At 55.9% G+C, this 18417-nt stretch overlaps 1 protein-coding gene across 3 annotated transcripts in view; it reads left to right on the top strand.

Annotated features, from left to right (window-relative positions):
- Positions 1–2070: 2070 nt before the first annotated feature.
- Positions 2071–18417, top strand: part of Slc22a23 (solute carrier family 22 member 23) — a 154304-nt gene continuing 137957 nt past the window's right edge. For all 3 annotated transcript variants that reach the window (XM_063259810.1, XM_003468816.4, XM_063259811.1), the window contains exon 1: positions 2071–2847. In XM_063259810.1, the coding sequence (XP_063115880.1) occupies positions 2209–2847 (639 nt within the window). In that variant the 5' untranslated portion in view covers positions 2071–2208. The remainder of the gene's footprint in view (positions 2848–18417) is intronic.

The raw sequence follows: 18417 nt of genomic DNA, 5'->3' as shown, positions 1-18417 counted from the left end.
GCTCCTCTCCAAAGCCAAAATGACTTGTGTAGGGAGCCAGTGAATGGATTCAGGACAGGGAGACAGCCAGGTAGCACCAGGAAAGACCCTCCGGAAGGAGGGCTTCCAGAGCTGCTCCAGAAAGCTGCAAGAAGAGGGGGGCAAGCACCTTGAAAGCAAGCAGGGATGCTGAGGGGGCTTCGGCGTGTCTTCTGCAGTACAATGTTTAAATATTCACTGTGGTTTTCCATCACACCTCACGTAATAAACAGCTAGCAATTCACTGAACACAGTGCTCTGTGCTGTGCGTGTATCAGCTCTTCCCATGAGAAGGAAGGAAGGAAATCAAAACTAAAGCTAACAAATAACGTCAAGTTGGAAGAAAAAACTCATCACCACATAGCAGTGTGCAACATTGCTCCCGACAGCTTTTTAAATATAGGAGGTTTTGAGACTCATTTCTCGGAGGTCTGGAGCCTGCAGCAGCCCTGGCCCCGTCAGCCTGTTATCTCCTCTCCCCTTCCAGACCTCTGAGGAAAGTTCTGGCCTGCGGTGCCCCAGGCCCGGGGCCCTGGCAGTCTCCAGCACAGATCTCTCCTCATTGCCAGTATTAGCATACACCATCAAACTGACTGCAGGTTAGTTTGCTCTTACTGGATCATCCAGCAGGTACCCGGGCGAATGGTCAAATATGCAAAAGCACACTTTCAGTACATGCGGCCTACAGTGTGTTCTTTTGGAAAGCAAAAGCATTTCTTTCTTTTTTTTTTTTTTTGCCCCAAATAAGCCTGGAAATGCATTGCTCCATTTAAGACTTCCAATAATAAACTTCTCAGAATATGAACTGTCTAAACATATGGGGAAGCTAGGGTGAAAGGTGCCGCGTTTCTCACCGCTGTGGGCTCTGTGAGCAAGAGGAAATTAGCGAATCCAGCGTCTGCCGCAGGGCTGGTGTTATTTATACAGCGCCGGCTGGGCAAGGTTGGCGCCCCAGCAGGGGCGAGAGGGAGCGGTTTGTCTTTGGAGAGCTTAGACTTGTGCGCCTGTGCACAAGCACTGGAAATGTGGATTCGCGATCGGGGTGGGGGAGGCGATGCCCATTCACGCGAATAGCGCGCAGATGGAACTGCGGTCGGCGACAGGGCCTTCTAGCGCTGCGCTTCTGCAGCTCGTTGGGGAGCAGGGGGAAGACATGGCGAATGCAGAGCGGGCGCTTGGGCGGCAGCGGGTGACCGGACGTTGCAGGGGACCCGCAACCTGACATTGGTAAATGCGCCTCCCTGTCCCCGCTCCTGGACATAAAATGAAACCTTATCTGAGCGCGGAGTAGGCTGTGTAGGAAGGCCGAGCCCCTGCGGCTTGGGACTTGGAGAGGGGTGCACGGAGCAGATCGGAGCAGCCGGGCACCCCTGGGGCGAGCAGAGATCACAGAGCCCCCGCGGGGTGGCGGCTGAGCCCGGAGGCGACCTGGTCTGCGCGCTCCCGGCGCGTGCGAGGACCCCACCGACTAGCGCCCCGGCTCCGCGCCTTCTCCACCTCGTCCTCCTCCGCCGGCCCGGCACGAACTGCACCCGCGCGTCCCGAGGTCCGGGTGCCCGGTTTCCCCGCCCCCTCCCGCGGAGCCCGGGTGGCTGCGGCGGCTGCGGCGGCGGCGACAGCGGCGCGTCCCGGCTGGAGGGGGCGCTCGCGCTTACGAGCGGGGCGCAGCAGGTGCCGCGGTTACCTCCACCTCGGCGGGGGGAGAGGGCGGGCCGGGCGCGGGGAGGAGGAGGCGGAGGAGGCCGGGGAGGAGGAGGCGGAGAAGGCCGGGAGCAGCAGCAGCGGCAGCGGCGGCGGCAGGAGAAGGCCGGCTGCTCGCGAGCCGGGCAGCGCGGCGGCTCCGCGGCTGAGTCCCCAGATCGCGGCTTCCGGGAGGCGCCCGAAGTCTGGCGGTCACATCCCGGCGCCGGGGAGCGCGCTGCCACCCGCAGGGCCGCCGGCGAGGACGCGGTGGCGCGCGGCGCCGGCTCCTCCTCCACCTCCTCCTCCCGGTCCCGGCGCGCGGCGGCGGGGAGCGGCGGGCTCGGCCCGGGCGCCGGGCTGCGGAGCCCATGAGCGGCGGCGGCTGAGGCCCGGCCTGTGCCCGGCGCCCGGCGCGGGCCCCGCGGTGCCATGGGGGCCGCCTGACCGGGGCGCGGGCGGCGAGGCTGCGAGTCGGGGGCGCTCCGTGCGCCCTGCGCGCCGCGGGCCATGGCCATCGAGCGGCGGCGCGAGGCGGCGGGCGGAGGGCCCGGGCGGCAGCCGCCCGCGGCCGAGGAGAACGGCTCCCTGCCGCCCGGGGACGCGGCCGCCTCGGCGCCCCTCGGGGGGCGCGCGGAGATCCAGCCGCTGCCTCCGCTGCCTCCCGGCGCTGGCGGCGTGCACTCGGGCTGCTGCGCGCCCGCGGCCGCCCCGAGCCTCCTGTTGCTGGACTACGACGGGTCGGTGCTGCCCTTCCTCGGGGGTCTGGGCGGGAGCTACCAGCGGACCCTCGTGCTGCTCACCTGGATCCCCGCGCTGTTCATCGGCTTCAGCCAGTTCTCAGACTCCTTCCTCCTGGACCAGCCCAACTTCTGGTGCCGCGGGGCCGGCAAAGGCTCGGAGCTGGCGGGGGCCACCGTGACCGGCCGGTGGGGCGACCTGGGCAACTGGACCAGCCCCCCGCCCACTCCCTTCTCCACTGCAGTCTGGGGGGCCACGGGCAACGGAAGCAACAGCAGCGGCGTGGACGGAGGCGACACGCCGCCCCTCTCCTCCCCTCCGGACAAGGGGGACAACGCCTCCAACTGCGACTGTCACGCGTGGGACTACGGCATCCGCACCGGCCTCGTCCAGAACGTGGTCAGCAAGGTGAGGGCAGCGAGCACCCTTGTCCTTCTGCCCTGTGCCCCCACCGTCACCTCTCCTCTCCCTCCTGCCCTCTCCTGAAAACCGAGGTTCCAGGCAGAGCCAGAGGGGGACCCGGAGTCCCCAGAGTGGCACTAGTCTGTGTGTACGTGCGTCCAATCCCGCATTGATTCCATCCCCTCCTGTCCCACAGTCAGACGGGTCACTTGGGCTGGAGCCCTGACACTGCATCCTGCCTCCCAGGGGGCACTTTAGCTGTCCTAATCTACAACTCCTGTCCCAGAGTGTTCCGGAAAGCGCGCCCCTCCCCCAGCCCTCTAGTGTCACCCCACGCAGGCAGGGCAGGTCCCCCCGGAAGGTGAGGCCCTGGCCCCTCACCAGCTGACCCTGGCGGACTCACTCAAGGTCTGCCCGGCGGGAGCCAGGATCCTGGCTGTGTTCTCCCTGGCTAGCTGTCCCCGCGGATCCTACAAAGAAATATCTGTCCATGACAAACAACACCCTATGCTCACACTTTCCCCTTCCTGACAAACCTCAGCTATCCCACACTGGGTTTGGTCTGAGAGGTGCCCACTACAGAACAGAAGTTACAGTCAGAGGGCAAAGGGCTCTTAAAGATTCCCTTGCACCCCTCCCAGCCCACCAGGTTTAGTCCTCTCCAGAGAGCCTGAGCGCTGACTTCACCTTCCCAGTGGCCCCTTCCCACTAGTGTGTCCTCAGGACTTCAGTAAGCATGCCAGGGTGTAGGAAGGACAGGGGGACTGTCCAGGCCACAGCTGTTTCTGCAGGGCGGCAGCTTTGGCCTGAGGCTGAGCCCCGGCCTCGAGCTGTCCCCCGGAGTCCACGGTGCCCTCTGAGCCCAGGTGGCTCCCTGTGAGAGCTCTCACATCCGTACTGGCTGCAGCCCGAGGTTGGTGAGACAGGAGTGTGGGCCTCAGAGCACACAAGGCGGAGCTGCAAAATCGCTGTTCTCGGGGTCTGCAGTGCCCAGGAAGGGGCGATGCCAACTCCTCCAGTGATTTGTGAACCACTTTAGCGCTTTGGTTTAAACAATGCAGAAGAATGTGTAGCCATCCCCCACTCGGACCCCTGGGCTGTTCTGGGCCCCTGTCAGTGCTTTGTCTGCGCGTGGGAATGGAATCTGATCACCGGCAGGGTGCCGGCAGCGCCCCTCCCCCAGCGTGTTAGTAAACAGTTGTGGCTCATGGATGTGTAAGACGAAACTGTTACATCATCACCGCCATTGTCTCAGTCTGGTACCAACCTGGCCGGCTGCGCTACTACCAACCTGGCCGGCTGCGCTGCGTCGCCCTGTGGGGACCCCCTGCCCCCGCCTGGCTGCTCTGCTGGGTCACGGGAGACACCTTTCCCGCTGGGTCCTCCTCACCCCCACGGGCTCACCTTTCCCAAGGTGCTCCCCTGACCGAGTCCCATTTGTGAGGAGCAGGAATCTTTCTTTTTCTTTCTTTCTTTCTTTCTTTCTTTCTTTCTCTTTCTCTCTCTCTCTCTATTCCTTCCTTCCTTCCTTCCTTCCTTCCTTTCTTTTGCTTAGCAGCATAGACAAATTCTGAACAATGCCTACATGCCAGTGTGTATCCATCAGACTCAGGATCTGGCAACATTTCCAAGGATTTTAAGCACCTTTCTGGAGCAGAGAGAGAGAAGAATGGATCAAAGGAGTGTGTAGAGAGTGCTTTTGTCCTGGGGTCACCCCAGGAGCCATTGGGAAGTGAGGAGGTGGGGGGAGTGTGTCACCTCCGCTGGGGGCCCCGGGAAACACCTCCTCATCCTCTGCCAGGCATTGTGGGAAAGGAGAGCAAAAATAGTTCTTGAAAACAGACTGTGTTGGAAAGCTGGGCGCGTTTTAAAACGCCTAGGAGGGTCCCAGGCAGCGCCGATGTGTGTGTGGGGTGGCTCTGGGGTTGTTTGACAGCAAGTAGGGGCTGGCCTGCATGGGGCGCAGGCCTGGAAAGGTAATTGAGGGGTGTGTTTGCTCGTGAAGACTCTAAAGGTCGTATTGATTTCCTCGGACAAATATGGATCTAAATAAAGGTCTGTCCTTATATCAGTTCTTGGGAAAATGCTTTAAAGAGCTTTTCAAGCACATTTTGGCACTTTTTCCACTGCCGGTGGTGTGCACGGGATACTGTGTCGGGCACACAGATGCAGGAAGGATGGATGCTCGAGTTCTGGGCTTGGGTGCCTGGCAGCCTTGTTGGCAGAAGGAAGCAGAAGTGGGGGAAGGTTTTGCCTCCGTTGCTGGATGGCAGTTCGGGGTCAGAGAAGTTTTGTTTGTCCCCTCGTCCACTCTGTACCATGCTGTTGTCCCTCATGAATGAGCTGTGGGCTGTGCCCATATGACTCGGCACAGATCTGTCAGCCCGTGGACAGGACACAGGGTAGGCTGCAGGCTGCGGTATGTCCTTATCTGCCCCTAGGTGTTAGGTGGGTTGGGGAGATGGAAGGTCCCGCCCGCAGGCTCCTTAGCTCTCCGCAGCACCCACACATCTGAAACCGCCAGGCCAGTGGGAAGCCCTGGCTGCCACAGAGAAGGGCTCTCTGTCTCCTCCTGGGTCACTGCGCTGAGCCCTTGGCCTGGGCCCTTCCACCGTGGGAAGCCTTCCCACTCCTGGGTTCTTCCTTGCAGAAAGTCGTGCGTTTGTGGTGAATAAGACCCCAGCTCTCTCCCACCTATGTATAGCGCTCGCTCCTCAGGGCCATAGGTTTTTTTCTTCAGATTGTGTTCTTCATAGTTTTTCTCCTGACTGAAAACTATCCACAAACTTCAGCCACTCACTGCGTGACGAAGGAAGCCGGGCCGATCCCCGGGCTGCCTGAATCTCTTAAGCGCAGCTTCAGGACATGAGCCAGGGCTGGGGACAGAGCTCAGAGGCACAGCGCCTGCCTGGCAAGCACGAGGTCCTGGGTTTGATTCCTGGGATGGATGCATGGACATACACCTTGCCTCCCCTACCAGAACCTGCCGTCGATGCTACAGGGCTTTCTGTAGATGCTCCATGCTTCTGGCATTGTCAAGGGCAGGGTCGCCAAGGCCCCTGCATCTTGTCATAAGGAACCTGAAGTACAGGTTTCTCTGCCTGGGTGCATGGGTATGCCCTTGACTTGGGCTTTATCTTTGTCGTTTTGGGATAAGTAGGTCTCTCTTTGTTGGAATCTTTTTAATTTTTATTTCTCTCCCTCTTGCTGTTTGATTTTTGTTATCTGTACCAGAATTTGCACAATGAGATGTATGATACCCTCAAAGTAATAGTAACAATGTTACCCCCTTTTTTGGTGCAGCCTTGTATAGCGCTTGAGACATTTTGTAATAACTTTCTGTGATTAAACGCCATAACCCAGTGTCAGTCTCAGCACAGGGCCGGATCACGGCAGACACACACTGAACCGGCCGGTGCTCAGTGCAGGAGCCAGACCTTCCGCTTCCTTAGGACTCTCACTGGGCCCTCTGTGTCATCTTTCCAACTGGGAAGGTGTCATCGAATCCTCCATGCAGAATCGCATCACACAGAAAGGAGGTTTTGGGGATCTGAGGGCTGGAGAGTCTGGGGTCCCCCATCACTTGGCTTCTTCCTCCCACTCCACCGAAGATCCCCAATCTCACACAGTTCTGAGAGCTTCACTTTTTGAAAAGTTTGAAAGCAATTCCATCACTTTAAATATGTTGCTCTTAACGATTTGCATAGTTTGTTCTGTAGGGTTCAGTGTGCATCCTTGTGAGTTTCTGATGCTCACTGGTTTCTTGACTAATTGCCTGTAATTGGTGCCTACTAACCTACCCAAGGCCCGTTTCTGCATTAGAAGTTTAGATTGTTTTTTCATTGCCATTCTTCTGGTTTTTCTTCTATTCTTGTAAGGTTGCTAAGATTTCTGACCTTTATCCTGACAGTTGTTTAATATGCTGCGAGGTAATTTGTATCCTTTTTTTCTAGCAGTTATTTAAAGTGACTTCAGTACGATTTAATTAAGACTAGAAATAATTACTATCATTGCAATGGTAATATTTTTTTAAAAATGGCCCACAATTCTATTATCCTAACCTAATAACTAATTTTCGCTTTTGAGATATCTGTACACATGCATATATTTTTATATTTTCAATCAAAATTTAATGGAATCTGCTGCGAATCTACCCCACATCAAAAGCATTTGTTCACATTCTCAGAGATGTTTTCAGTGTTTGATAATCTGTGGATTTACTAAAATGTCTTGAAGTCTTTTCCTAATACTGGCCTGATGCCATTAGATTGCTTTGTCTGGTGTTTGTAATACAACAGCGGACATCTTTGTGTGTGTCTCTTTTTAAAAGTTTTCCTAAAAACAAAACTTTACCATAGCAGATAATGCACGTATGTGGTTCAGATCCACTCGGCGACAGGAGCCTCGCTGGCTGACTCTGCCCATTCCTTTTTTCTTTCGTACCAGGGATTGAACTCACGACCTCACGCTTGCCAAGCAGGCATCCGTGCCACTGAGCTAAATCCCCAGCCCTCCCCAGTCCCCTCTTTGGAAGTCACTATGGTTACCACTTTCTTAGATGCCTGTGCCAAAACATTTTATTTGCATTTGTGTTTTCTTTTTAGAAACGGTGGCACACTGCGTACATTATTCTTTACTTTCTTCACTTATGAACCAGAGGAATGCATGTCAGTGCATAGAGAATGCCTCTTCCTTTTACGTCTGCATAGTCTTCCACAGGCGGGGCTCTATGTATTTAGCCAGTCAGCTGCTAAGAAGGCACTGTGGTTGTTTCTAGTCTTTGCTGGAATGTAGTCCATGCTAACATATAACCTACATGCTTATATATAATATGCACGCATTACATATAGTGCAATAAAATCGTGGCATGCATGGACATGTGGGTGTGTGCAGGAAGCTGTTAGGAGTGGGAGACTGACCGTCTGAACACTTGTGCAAGTGTTCTCCAAAGCAATTGATGCTTTTTAGCAGGTTACACTTCTACGACTCGTGTGTGTAGTCCTCCTGCTTCCCATACTCCACTTGACCCAGGAAACCATCAGACCTTCCAGTGTTAGCCAATTTGATATGTGGGAAATGAAGCTGGATTATTTTTCTAATTTGTGCTTCTCTTATGAGGATTAAACCATCCTCTTGCAAATGTTGAGCTTTTGGCATTTCCTTTTCTGTGTTGTCTCTTCCTGTCTTTGTGTGTGTGTGTGTGTGTGTGTGTGTGTGTGTGTGTGTCTGTAGTATTAATTATACACTGGGTATTTAAAGTAAATGAATCATTTTGGGTGTTCACTGTTTGTCTTTTGATTTTGTGTTTATGTTTTACAGAAACATTTGGCTTGGAGAGGGTCAAATGGATTAGCTTTTTCTTTTCTGGTTTCCAGAGTTTATGTTACATTCAGGGCTCTATACTCCCAGACCTGGAGGTGAATAAGAGTCCTGTGGTTTTTTCCTAATCTTTACGATCTCCTTATCTCTTTATTTTGGTGTGGCGGGTTAATGCTTTGCTTCTATTGCGCCATGAGGAAAGTGGTATCATTACCAGTGCAACGCCCAAAACAGTGTCTCAAACATTTAACTCAGCAGCGGCCCCAATACTGCAGGGGTGGGGCGCTGAGCAGCTGCCCTTCCTCTGCCCCCTTTGGAGACAACGCTCTTCGTGAGCTGTGGGCTCTGCCTCCTTCCTTGTCTTATTTTAAAGCGTGCTGTTGTCACTTTGGTGTTGGTGGCGGTGAGGTGATGGTTGGAACTAGCTGCTTTAAAACTCTTGTTGGCATTTTTTGCAAGTTGCAGTCCATCTGGCTTTTAATGCAGGGGCCGTTGAGTCCGAAGTTGGTGTCCTTTAAAACACTCTGGACTCTGAGCGATGGTCCTGGTGGGGCTTGGTCAGTGGTTGCCCAGTCTGTTGGGCTGCTGTGGATGCCGAGCCACTGAACGCACTTGGGTCCAGTCTTGTGGCAGCTCAGATAGGACCGAGAGGGGTCTTTACCCCACGCCAGCTGGCACATGGGAAGGAAGCTGGTGAGGAGCGTTTGCCATACCAGTGGACGTCACCCTGGGCGACTCCCCTGGGACTCTTCTCCCGTCTTCTCTCTTTTCCTTCTTTCCTCTGGCCAACCTCTGTGTGAGCTGGGCACTGTGCTGTGTGGGGGGCAGATCAGGATAAGAGAGAAGGGGCAACTAAGTTCCCACGGACCTTGCAGATCAATGAGGCCTCGAGGCCCAGTAATCTAGCAGCTCGCTACTAAGTGTGGAAAGAGGGAAATGAGAGGCCGGAACTTAAAAAGACAGTCCAGGCTGGACTGCAGGTGTGTAACTAACTCACAGGGCAGGCTGGGTGTGGTGGGAGGGAGAGGCAAACACAAGGGGGTGTGGTTGCTTTTCACGGAGCAAACAGCCTTGGCAAGGGCCCTGTGGCACAGGAGCCCATGATAGCAGTTGGCCAGGGAAGGAGCGGCCAGAATGGCTTATCAGCCCTGTAAAGAACTGTTTCCCTAGTTTCAGAGCAAGGTGAAGCCCCTGAGGAATAGTAAGCAGAGCGGCCAGTAGGAGAGAATTATTAGTTCTGAAAAGGTCCGGGCCACTGCAGTGTGGACGCTTGTACTGGATACTGATTTTGTACAGGGGGCTGGTGGTGAGGGTGGACCCTCTGGGGGGCAGGGTCCCGGAGACCTGTTAAGGTGCCTTCAACCTGTTAAGGTGTGAACGGGGGTGCTCTTTTTTTTTTTTTTTTTTTTTTTTTTTTTTTTTTTTTTGGTCTTTTTCGTTTTTATCAGTACCACGGATCGAACTCATGGCTGCCTGCTTGCAAGGCAGGCGCTTATGCCGCTGAGCTAAACCCCCAGCCCCGCGGGGGTGCTCTTGAGGGCTGCGACCCTGGAAGGGGCCTGGGCCCGAGCACGGTGCCTGCCCTGGACGTCTTGAAGATCTCAGCTCAGACGGTGGAGGGACCGAAGCGCAAGCCTCCGCCAGGCCAGTGTCCGGGAAACCCAGCCTGCCCGTCCATGCTCTCACCAGGAGCTTCAGACCCAGACTGGACCGTGGCAGCTCGGGGCCAGGCCGAGGCAGCCTGGAATTGTACCCCAGACTCTGATGGGCGCCCTAGCTCTCAGGAGCGTTCACATGTGTGCTCCCGCCCTCCTGTTCCAAGAGGGACACGAGGCCAGAGTGACTTCCACTCCACCCGCCTTCCCTTTACCAAGAGCAGAGGAGGGGTGGGAGGGGAGGGAAGAGTGTCCTGCGGGTGCTGGGCTCCCTACTGTCTCCTCCACAGCCTAGGACTGCGCTGAGCATCACCAACTTGTCCCAAGCCACTAGCCTGAGACTTCCAGTCCAGTTCAATTCTGATTTTTTTTTTTTTTTTTGTCTTTTTGAGACAGGGTCTCACTCTGCAGCTCAAGCCAGCCTTGAGCTCATTTTGTAGTGCAGGCTGGTCTTAAACTTGCAAGGACCCTCCTGCCTCAGCCTCCCAAGTGCTGGGATTACAGGTGTCCATCACTATACCTGGCCACCTTACTGTTCGTAAAACCACGGGTCCCAGAGACTTCAATTAAGATGGAAATCTGTCTGCTTCACTTTCCTGTGCGAAGCCTCCCAACACATAAACCGGCATTCCCAGGCCTGCACAGGACCTGCCTTTCCAGCTCCTCGTCTGCCATCCCCGCTCTGGTAGGGAACATCTCTGAGCTCCTGGCCCCGTCTCCCTGGAACACCTTTCCCTCCATCCTTAGGCCCTTTGGTTCTTGTTTGTCCTTCATGTTAGAACTCAGCCATCACTATAACCCAGTTGGCATAATGTCTGTCCCCATCACAGAGGTCACCGACCCACAAGATCAATACCACGCATGTGTGAGCTATCTGGACTCTAACAAAGAGCTCATGAGCGTGTGGGTTTGGCAGGCGTGGGCTTATCTCCGGGTGCGTCCCTTTACCTGCTTCCTCCTCGGCAGGGTGGGACAGGTGGAGAACACCTGGGCAGAGCCACCCTGGCCCTGGCACCTGGCCAACAGGAGGCACCTGGGAAACTGTGGGCGCGTCCCCTCCCAGCGGTGGGTGAGGGTGAGTCATCTGAGAAGCAGTACTTGGATGGAGGAGCTGAGAGATGCTCCTGGGAGAGTGAGCGGGCTCAGCAGCACCTCGATGTCCGTCCCTGGAGAACCATGTCATGTCCAGGGCCGTCTGGGGAGCAAGGACCCTGTAGGGGTTCTCTGGTTGATTTGTGGGGTTCTGATCTGAAACAAAACCAGCCACAGGACTCAGTGCTCACAGAGGGTCGCAGACAATACGGGAAGGGATGAGGGGGTGGGTGTCTGCAGGTGCCGCCCTGATTCTGTGCAGCCATCCCATCGGGAGACTGAGCTGAGTTCATGCCTTGAGCAGAGAATGAGCCACAATGGGCTTACAAGTGAGGCTCCCAGTGCTGGGTGGAAACACAGCTCAGAGGGTGAAACTGTGCACCTCAGGGAGTGCCGAGGAGGGGGAGGGGAGAGGAGGAGGAGGGATGCCCCCTGCCCCAGCCCAGGCAGCTCTGCCCTTCCCACCTCGAGGTTCCAGGGAATCATGGGAGGAGGCCTCCTCTGTGGCCACAGTGCTCTTTGGTCTGGGGGTGGGGAGGGTTAGTCATCTGCTGTTTCCTTTGTTCAGAGTGGCCTCTATTGTGGTCTCCCCAGGAAGGCAAATCTCCCACCAAGCAAGTGGCCTGGAGAGGAGTGGGGGCTGTTTTCTAAGAAAGAGGGCCATCATCCTGGACTGCATAAAGTGCTTTCCTCTAACACTGGTGGTTGCTGTGATAGAACCCTCCTGCAGGTTAATTTGCATCTTTTGGTTACAAGTAACAAAGCCCAGTTTCAAACCATAGGAACAAAATAGAAAAATGTATTGCAAAGCTGCAGGCAGTGGGAGTTGAGCTCAGAGTGATGAGGTCTTCCGGAAGCCCTGGCCCTGCCATCCCTGTCCTCCTCCTCTGTCCCTCCCTTCAGGCCCCATCTGCACTCAGCCTGTTCACTCAAAGCCACCTCAACTCCTCTTCCAGGCAGCCTTGTCTGGTGCTTTCGTGTGTCTGGCCAAGCACCAGAGGCCAGCCTCTCTCTGTGCAGCCCCAGCGCTGCTGCCCACCATGCACGGGGAAGGGTGAGGCAATGGCCCGAGCAGGCATGTGCTTCCCTGGCTCCGGGACCTCTGCCAACCATGGGACCTGGCTTTTCCCCAGAGGGTAGAAAGGGTGAGACCCACCTGGTTGGCAATTTCTTGAGAATAAGTGAGTGTCAGTGTTGCAGCCATTAAATACTTTAAACACTGGATCTTTTTCCTCTCAGTTGCTCAAGGTCTCTAACTTACCTGGGCACTTAAACTTAGCCTAGCATTGGCAGGGGTACGCCTCCCAGGCTTATTTCTCTGGAAATAATTAAAGATGATCTTAGATATTAACTCCAGGTCCCCTGGAGAACCTGGGCGGGCTCTGAAACAATTTAGCAAATTGTTGCCTCTGCCTCTGTCCCCCAAGTCAAGATCCCCTACAATATTTGCAGGGCAGGTGCCGAATGAAAATGCAGTGTCCCTGGGTCAAAGAGCATTGGGAATGGCAAGACAGTGACAGCGGAGCCCGAGTCAAGTGCGGGGCCTTCTGGAGGCAGGGTCCTAGGGCTGCTTCTGGTGACCCAAGCCTGTCACCTGCTGCGAAGCCAGTTGTCACCACCGTGGATCAAGGCAGGTGTCCCTGAGCCTTTCCGGCCGCCTCCCTAGTTCCTGTTATATCTTCTCCCTTGCCTTTTGTGTCTCCTTCTGGGTTTCTTTTGTAAATGGGGAAAGCACCCCTTGGGAGGGTCTGCTTTTGCCAGGAAGCAGCGTCACAGAGCCCTGACCTCCTTTGTGTCCCTGGCACCACGGAGCCAGCCTGGAGACTCAGCTCCCCAAGTCCAACAGTTTACTTATCTGGAGGAGCACCAAACAGCTGACTCATGGTGGGTGGGGATGTGAGGTCCCCGGAGTGCTAGCGAAGTGTTGATCAGGCTTTTCTTTTAAGCCAGGGAAAGGGGATCCAGTGTTGTATTCTCCGAGCTAGAAGCCACCCCAGTTTTTCTTAGCATCACTATAAAAAATAAGCTCCAGCCCCAAACAGCAGCAAGGCTCCCGGGGGTCCTACTGGGTTCTGGATGGGCCGCGGGCCGCCTGCTTCCTAGCTTTCCTGGGAGTGTTTCCTCCCAGATTAGATTACTACAGCTCTTGATGGGCATTGAGAAGACGCTTTATGGACTGGGTACCGCGCGCAGGGTGACTTCACTGTTCGAGTGTGCATGCAGATGGGCACACTCGATGGAGCGGCGCGCACCTCTCTGTCTTACGAGTTCTTTATAAATGTTTACTTCTGGGAACATACACCTAGTATTAAGTTGACGGTGTTCGCCACTTCTCAGCCTACAGCTCAGTGGTGTGCAGGGCATTTGTGGGTTTGTGCAGCCGTCCTCTCCATCCATCCATCCCCAGAACTTTTGCATCCGTGTGTCCCCATGTAAATATTAGCACCCCTTCCTCCGCCCCGGCCATAGCCCGGCAACCACCCCGCCGCTTCTGTCTCTGTGAAGACTCCGCGTCCTCAAACTTCCTTGTGCTGTAGCATGGGTCAGAATTTCCTTTCTCAGGGCCGGGTAGTATTCCACTCCTTTTATCCACTCATTCAGGGATGGGTGCTCAGACTACCTGCACCTCTTGGCTGCCGTGAAGCTCAGTGATGTCCTCCTTTTTAACTATGGTGCCACTGTATCCCTCCACCTCACCCCTGCCCTGCCCAAGCAGCCACTTAGATAACCTGCTTCTGGTTCTTCTCCTGGAGCAAGCACGTGAAACAGAAGGACAGGAGATTGTCTGGGCCCTGGAGGAGGAGCTCATGGTGCAGCGGGACAGCGAGTGAACTCAGGGTCTCATCCCCGGCCACCGCTGCAGTCTCCGAGCTGGTGGGTGGCGCAACCCAGGTCCCTTAGGACACTCTGTGACTCCGTCGCTCCCCCTCTGTTAGTTGTTGGGGCTCCCATAGTGAGTACCGCAGGGTGGGTAGCTCGGGCAGGCAGGCACCCTCTCATACTTCTGAGCAGAAATTACCCATGCAGGTTGGTTTCTCCTGGGTCCTCACCCCTCGGCTTCCAGACGCTTTCACGGCACCGTCCTGCATGAACACCGAGTCCTGTTGACCTCTGCTCCTCTTCCTCTTCCTCTTCCTCTTCCTTCACCTCTTCTTCCTCCTCCTCTTCCCTCTCCTGCCAGTGCCAGGGGTCTAGCATTGCCTGGCATTTGCCAAGCACACCCTCTGCCGCTGCACCATACCTGGCCCCTAAGCCAGTCTTTGGGGGGAGCCCACCCTCTGGTCTCATTTTAGGTTCACGCCTTCTTAAAGGCCCTGTCTGCAAACAGAGCCACATTCCAAGCTCTAGGGTCAGGACAGCAGCATGTGAGGGGTGAGGAGACACTCTGGCCGCAACCTGAGATTCAGCGCCTCCCTCCCTGGGGTGGTCCCGGGGTGCACCTGCCTGGTCCCTAGGCAGCTGAGCCTTTGTGCTGGCTCCCAGCTGGTCGCCTCTCATCTTACCCGGCCCCTGGCCCTAAGTCCCATCGTGGTGGTTGTAGCCATGCAGCTCTTGTAACTCCCCTGCTTCCGGTCCCCTCCCACCTTTCGGCCCAAGCTGCATCTGTCTGTGGACTTTTGGGGCCCTACCTGCATCTTCCCGTGTCCCAGCGGCTGTCCATTTCCCAGCCGGAGAGGTGTCTTCACACATTCTGTCCTTTCACCTGGATCCTGTCCCTCTGCCACCTCCCTGCCTCCTACCTCAGGCCCCCTTGGTGTTCCCCTCCCAACTCAGTCCTGACCCAGTTATGGGTCCTCAGCTGCTGAGCCAGGTAGTTCCCTGGAAAGACGTCCTGAAGGGCGCCCAGTGGTAGGGACTGCAGCTGTCATCAGTGAGGTCCCATGGTGACCAAACTGCAAAGGAGTGGAGAGGTTCATCAGTCAGCTTAAACCTCACTCTGAAATTCGTTCAGCTGTTGCAGACAGAAAGAATGATGTCATTTATCCAGAGCAGCCCCTCAGCAGCCAGGAGCTCCTGCTGGGCTGCTCTGAGTCTGCAGATGGGTGTTTACAAAAATACCCCTGGGACCCTGGCATCCATGGTTTAAAAAGCCCTCTGGGTGATTCTCCCGCTTCAGGCATTTGACAGAGGAGGCACTGTCATAGTCACTGGCAGGGAGGGGACCCGCTAGCTAGTAGGAAGAGGCCAGGAGTGCTGCTCACCCCTCTACAGTGACAGGACACAGCCCGAGTCGGCCTTCAGGGTCCCAGCAGGAGCACACCCTGGCCAGTGCTGCAGAGGAGGCTGTTTCCTGAGCCAGGGCCGGGGTTGCAGGCCCTGAGCCAGCCTGGCCTCTGCCCATGCCAGGGAGCATGGTCACCAGGTGAGCAGCTGCAGGAGGGAGGAAGGAAGGGGTGGTGCCCTGCCCAGAGTGAGTGCCCAGAGTGAGCGCCGGGCAGCCCCGGGTCCTCGCCTCTGTGAGGGAAGGGAGCCGAGCTTGCTGATGGTATAAACTGAGTTTAGCAGTGCGCTGTCTCACCGAGGGCAGCACTTTGGCCTGCCTGTTTTCTATGAATGAGCATTGCTGAGGACCAGGCCACAGTGTCTCCCCACACCCTACCCCTGCCCCCTAAAGCCCTCTTGCAAACGGGGTCTTCCAGCCTCTCCTTAAAGCAAGCTGATGACTGGAAAATGGACATTTAAGTAAAAAGGGATTTATTTTCAAAGCACCTCACTCAGAGATGTCTTGTCCGTGATGGATTCCAGGGAGGTGGCTTTCTGGGGTTGCCAGCAGTGAGAAACAGGATTTCTCCTGAGGGACCTGAAGTGACACACACAAGCAGGGTGACATGTGCTGAGTAGCCAAAGTGGTTGACTTCCCAGGGAGATCTGGGGCGACAGCTCCTTCCTGTGCCGAGGGACACCTGCAGTTTCTCACCTGTGAAAGCGAGTGTGTCAGGGACCTGTTGGCGGGGTCTGCTGGTCAGGGTCCTTCCACGAGCCAGGGTCCCCCCTCCCAGTGGCCCCAGGAACTCCATCCAAGTGGGCTCTGTCTGTCCCTCCCCACTTGTCCCTGGACTCCGTAGTGTTGTCCTTCTCAGTGTCCCTCATAAAGGGGTGTCAGTGGACGTGGAAGGTGGTTTTGCTGTGGTGCGCGGGCTCCGTGTCTGGGCTCTCGGAGCTACTGCCTGGCAGTCCACGGAGTCCATGGCACGCACACCCGGTGGGAGCAGACGAGATGCTCCAGGGGAAAGTGTTTACCTGGGGACCACCCAGAGCTCTGTGCTTCTGGAGAGTCAGTGGATGGTGACTCATCAGCTCCATGTCTAGAGCAGAGGGAAGGTTTTTATTATTACTAGGAAATTTATTTGCAGTCATTTTCTAGGAAGTCCAATAAGTCGCAATTTATCCAAAGGAAAAAAAAGCTATCACCAAGACTAGGAGTGTGGATTTCTTTTGTTCCTGTGTGTCTGCTGATAATGCATCTCAGTAGAATTAGGTTGTGATTTAAGTGTAAGCAGTGACTTCTCTATTTAATGTATTTCTCATGTGCTGCCCTGTGGCTCCCATTTACATCCCTGGTTCTCTTTGGATGGGGTTTTGGATAGGTGATTGTGGGCGGGGCGTGAGTTTGGAATAACTGGAACTGGAGCCCTGGGATCAGAGGGGCAGGAGAAGGCTCACGCTTCAGTCTTTTGATGGGTGTGAAACCTCGGGGGGGGGGGGTGTCAAGCCCAGTGCTGTGTGTTGCTCCTTGCAGAAAATCCCAGGTCAAACCAGGTTTTTAAAAAATTCCAGCAGTCCTGCAGGACGTTTCAGGAGTGTAGAGATGGGGGGAGCTGGAGGTGGGCTCCCACCCTGTCCCGTCCCTCCTGGATTTTTCCTCATGCTCAGCCAGCTGCCTGGGGCTGCGTAACAGACACCACAGGCTGGGCCCCTTGGACAGTGGACATCCACAGTCCCCGAGTGGATCAAGGGGACAGGATGAAGAGCTGGCAGGGCTGGCTCCTCTGATTCTTGGAGAAGACGTCTCCTCCCTGTCCTCGCGTGGTCTCTCTGTGTGTATCCCTGGCCTCCTCTTCCAGGCCGCCAGTCATACAGGACCAGGGCCCGGCCTGCTGCCCGCTTTCACCTTCACACTTAGGACGTCTCCAAATACAGCTGCGTTCCAGGCACTGGGGTTAGACTCCTGCAGGTGTTCTGTTTTGTTTTTTGAGCCAGGGTCTCACAACACAGTCCAGGTTGGTCTTGAACTCGCCATATAGCCCAGGGTGATCTGAAATTCGGCATCATCCTGCCTCAGCCTCCCTACTGCTAGGGGCACAGGCCTGTACAGTACCCAGTCCAGGGTGTCCTGTTGGGGTCGGGCCATGTTCAACCCGTGGCAGAGCCTTTTCAGGGAGACAAGAGGAAGATGGCATCACTGGCCTTTAGCGGCTTTTTAGGAACCTTCCATCTGGTCCTCTGTGTCACACAGTCACCCTGGCACTGGTGAGGGGCTGCTTGAACTCTACAGAAGCAGCTGCGGTGGGCGGGGCCCAGGTGGTGGCAGAGGGGACAGGTGAGCCAAGGAAGGGCACATTCTGGTTGCAAACAAGGTGAGGATTCTGTGCCCTGAGTGTGGAAGGAGGAAGGGGAATCAGGGCTGAGTATTTCAGGGGCGTCACTGCTGGGCCTGACACACCCACACCCTGAAAGGCGTGTCTGTAGCTGACCTGTGAGGGACTGGGGCACTGCGCAGTGGCCATGAAGTCTCAAAGGATAAAGGGGTGCCTGTGTGCATGCCCCTGCCCCCAACCAGGGCCCTCCTCAGAGAGTAGTTGTATGTAATTTGTTTTCTTCAGTACCGGGGATTGAACCCACAGCCTTCACACTGAGCCACGTCATTAGCCTCCTTTAAGAAAAACTATTCTGAGACATGATCTCCATAAATCACTGAGTTGCCCGGGCTGGACTCTAATGTGCAGCCTTTCTGCCTCAGTCTCCCAGAGTGCTGGGATTCTAAGTGTGCATACTTGCACCTGATTCTTGCTTACTTTTGATATAGTGACAAGGTGGCCTTTGCTCTGAACTGACCCCCTGCCCTTCGGCAGGTTTGTCCAGCCTCTCGGGCCTTGAAGTAGCAAGTTGTTCCTGGCCCTGGCCTGGAGCTCTGCTTCCTGAGCGGAAGGGAAAAGAACGAATGAATGCCTGGATCCGTGGTGAACCCAGCTACGGGGCCCGTGCTTGGTGTGGGCTCGGCCCCAGCCTCTCCCTGGTTCTTCTGGAGGCGGGAAGATGCTGAGGAGGAGTTGGGATCCCCTAAGTGTTCCAAATGGGGGTGACTTTGCGCAGAGGGAAACAGGCAGGTGGAGCAGTGGGGTTTGGCTCAGGAGCCCAACAGCCACCGCCTGACAGAGGTGCTCTCCTCGCCTCTCTGAATCCCTCCTGCCCGCCTCCAGTCCGCCTTCCCCCAGTGCCACCTTCCTTGCCTTCTGGCCGGAGCTGAGTTCTGGCCGTGTCAGACCCGATGGGGAGATCAGGCGGTCAC

The sequence above is a fragment of the Cavia porcellus genome, unplaced genomic scaffold, assembly GCF_034190915.1.
Source record: "Cavia porcellus strain 051 isolate PalLab524CR breed Dunkin Hartley unplaced genomic scaffold, mCavPor4.1 scaffold_13, whole genome shotgun sequence".
NCBI classification, from domain to species: Eukaryota; Metazoa; Chordata; class Mammalia; order Rodentia; family Caviidae; genus Cavia; species Cavia porcellus.
This window is presented reverse-complemented; position numbering and strand designations above follow the sequence as displayed.